Genomic DNA, 3,543 nt, shown 5'->3' with positions numbered 1-3,543 from the left:
ATATATATATATATATATATATATATATATATATATATATATATATATATATATATATATGTGTATATATTCCTGTACTTATTGTATTTATTGCACGCTGTGTGCACGTAGAGGCAACTGCACGGGTGGAGAGACAGTTGCATGCATGCATGCAGAGACAGTTGCATGCATGCAGAGACAGTTGCATGCATGCACTGAGATACAGCTGCATGCATGCATGCAGAGACAGATGCATGCACACACATACAGCTGATGCATGTATGGATGCATGCATGCAAAGACAGCTGATGCATGCATGCACGCAGAAACAGTTGCATGCATGCATGCATGCATGCACGCAGAAACAGTTGCATGCATGCATGCAGAGGCAGCTGCATGCATGCAGAAGGGTTGCATGCATGCATGCATCTGACCAGACTCCTGAGGACGAATTTGGGGCTGTCAATAAAACCACGGCGGGACGTGGGTAGGGGCTCGCTAGCGATGAGGCGCTGTCTCTCTATCTCTTCTGCTGCTTCTATCTGCTGCTGTCTCTGCTGCTCCTTCTGTCTCCTTTCTTCTGTCTCCTCTTTCTCCTTTAAGCCCTCGCCGCAAGGAGACTCTCCAGCTGCTGCATCTCCACTTGCTGCTGCAGCAGCTCCTGCTGCACCTGCTGCTGCTGCTGCTGCTGCAGGGCCCCCACGCCGCAGCGCCTTCCGCACTCCTTCGCTCTCCCACCACTGGTGCAGGCGGGCGCCTCGCTGCTGCAGCACCTGCTGCCAGCTGCAGCAACAGCAGCAGCAACAGCAGCAGCAGCAACAGCAGCAGCAGCAACAGCAGAAACAGCAAGCGACGTGCTTCAGCATCCTAAGAACCCAGGCACCGGGAGCTCCAGCTAGGTAGCCAAGGCCCCGTTTAGCTAGCTAGCTAGCTAGTTGTAACTAGCTGCGCGTGGCTAGCTAGCTGCATCCTGCTTAGCTAGCTAGCTAGTTGTAGCTAGCTGGGAGTAGCTAGCTGGCAACATCCTGCTTTAACTAGCTATATAAATACAGCTAGCTGAGCGCAGCCGCCGAACCACACCCCCTACTTTAGCTAGCAAGCGATGGCCAGGTTTAGCTAGCTAGCTAGTAGCTAGCTAGCGAGTAGCTAGCTAGCTAGTTGTAGCTAGCTGTGCGTAGCTAGCTGGCAACGCACCTCTTTACATATCTGTGGGTGACATCCCGCAGCTCCCCCGACCCGTCAACAGCCAATATAAAACGAACTGCTCCGCGCCCTTGCTGCTCCAACGCACACACAAGCTGCTGCTGCTGCTGCTGCTGCTGCTGCTGCTGCTGCTGCTGAGGCTGTAAGAGAACCGAAAAGCCAGACGCAGACCCCGCCAGAGGGTCCTGCTTACACACCATAGATGAGGCTACAACTGTCTCTTCGTCTTTCTGTTGCTGCTGCTCTTGCTGCTGCTGCAGGGGTTGTTGCTGCTGCTGCTGCAGGGGTTGCTGCTGCTGCTGCTGCTGCTGCTGCTGCTGCTTCACCAGAGGCCGTTGCCGCTGCTGCAGGCCTCCCCTCCCCTGTCTGCGGGCTCGAAGGAAGTCCAAGCCCAGCAACTCACCACCGCCAGTCGGCCCTGCAACCCTCCGCTTGCTGCTGCTGCTGCTGCTGCTGCTGCTGCTGCTGCTGGTCGGAGCTGCACTGCCAGGACGCCCTACAGACTGGGTTAGGCCACGCTTCCTGCTGCTGCTGCTGCTGCTGCTGCTGCTTTGCTTCCAAGCAGCAGCAAACTCGTCGGCTATAAGCGCTGCCTCCTCCGCCATTTCGTGCGGCGCTGCGGTGATGTCCCGCCTGATGCTACTGCTGCTGCCGCTTCTGCTGCTGTTGCTGCTGCAGCTGCTGCTGCTGCTTCTGATGCTGCTGCTGCTGCTGCTGTCTGCATCATGCGCAGCCTCCTCAGCCTCTGTTACTTCCAGCAGCAGCTGCTGCAACTGCAGCGGGGGCTGCGATATTTTGGCTTGTAGGCGCCACAGCAGCGTCCGCAGCAGAGGTGATCGCAGCAGCAGCAGCTGCTGCTGCTGCTGCTGCAGCTCTTGCTGCTGCTGCTGCTGTGGAGAGACAATGAGGGTGAGGTGGTCGGGCCGCAAGAAGAGAATGCCCCACCTGCCGGCCTCCCAGTACAGGGGCCATCTTAAACCCAAGACAGCAGCAGGACGCCTTGCTGCTGCTGTTGCTGCTGCTGCTCCTGCTGCTGCTGCTGCTGCTGCTGGGTTTGCTGCAGACGCTGTGCTGTGGGGAACGTCTCCACGTGTTGTGTCTGCGCTGCTAGAGGCCTGGGAGCTGCCTGGTGTAGCACCTGTGTCGCTGTCAGATTCACTGCTGCTGCTGCTGCTGCTGCTGCTGCTGCTGCGTGCTGAAGCAGCACGGCGATGGGGCCTCGCAGTAAGCAGGAGCCCGCTGGTGAGGGAGCGAGCACTTTGTTGTGCTGCAGCAGCTATCTTCTGCTGCTGCAGCAGCAGCAGCAGCTGCTGCTTCTTGTCTTCTTCCTGCTTCTTTAGTTTGTCTATTTGCTGCTGCTGCAACGCGCAGCAGCGCCGCAGGAAAAGCTGCTGCAGCGCCTCTTGTGCTGCTGCTTCTGCTGCATGCACGTTGCTGCTATCTCCCCGTGCTGCTGCTGCTGTTCCTCCCCCACCGCCAACTGCAGCAGCAGCAGCAGCAGCAGCAGGCATGGGGTGTCTCCGTCCTGCTAATACATCTGCTGCATCATATATAGAGTGCTGCGGCCCCCTAAATATACAGGAGACCCAGCGCTGCTCGTCAGGGGAGAAGAACTCCGCCCACATCAGCAGCGGCTGCTGCAGCTGCAGCAGCTGCAGCTGCTCCTGTCGTGTTAGAGGGGGCAGCAGACCCTGGCATCCTCCTGCTGCTGCTGCTGCTCCTGCTGCTGCTGCTGCTCCTGCTGCTGCTGCTGCTGCTGATCCCTCCACCTGCCGCCTGTGAGGCAGCAACCTGGTGGGGAGAACGCGCATGCGGCCTGTAGCTGTGACAAGTGTGGGTGCTGTTGCTGCTGCTGCTGTTGTTCTTGCTGCTGCTCCTGCTGCTGCTGCTGCTGCTGCTGCTGCTGCTGCAGGTCTCTTGAAAGAAAAGAGACAGTCGTAGGGACAGGCACGCAGCAGCAGCTCTCGTCGTGATTCTGCTGCAGCAGTTTTCTGCCGCTTCCTTGCAGCTGTCTCTTTAACCTGTCTATCTCCTGCTGCTGCTGCTGCTGCTGCTGTTGCTGCTGATCCTGCTGCTGCTGCTGCTGCCCCTGAAGCAACAGCAAAAGGGGGAACAGGCAGCCCCGCTGCTTCAAAGAGACGGGCCAGGCAGCGAGGCGGGGGAGACACGCACGCGCTATCACCTACAGGACACAAGCAGCAGCAGCAGCAGCAGCAGCAGCAGCAACAGCAGCAAATAAGTGCTCCGAAGCAGAAACAAGCAGCAACTGCAGCATGGGGAGCAGAAAGGAGTGAATAAGGCTGTCACCGTAAACCTCAAACATGCAGACTGTAACAGACACAAACAGCAGCAGCAGCAGCA

At 57.7% G+C, this 3,543-nt stretch overlaps 1 protein-coding gene across 1 annotated transcript; it reads right to left on the bottom strand.

Moving 5' to 3' along the window:
• Positions 1-87: 87 nt before the first annotated feature.
• Positions 88-3,505, bottom strand: EMH_0082730 (DNA repair protein, putative; the record flags this gene model as incomplete). The annotated part of the gene is made up of 4 exons (XM_038022816.1): positions 88-117; positions 414-762; positions 1,174-3,364; positions 3,490-3,505. The coding sequence occupies 4 exons, from the start codon at positions 3,503-3,505 to the stop codon at positions 88-90; spliced, it is 2,586 nt and encodes an 861-aa protein (XP_037878670.1).
• Between the last annotated feature and the right edge of the window lie 38 nt (positions 3,506-3,543).

Source organism: Eimeria mitis, genomic scaffold (assembly GCF_000499745.2).
Source record: "Eimeria mitis Houghton genomic scaffold, Emh_scaff5552, whole genome shotgun sequence".
Classification (NCBI taxonomy): Eukaryota; Apicomplexa; class Conoidasida; order Eucoccidiorida; family Eimeriidae; genus Eimeria; species Eimeria mitis.
Note: the sequence above shows the minus strand (reverse complement) of the source record. Positions and strands in the feature narration are given on the sequence as shown.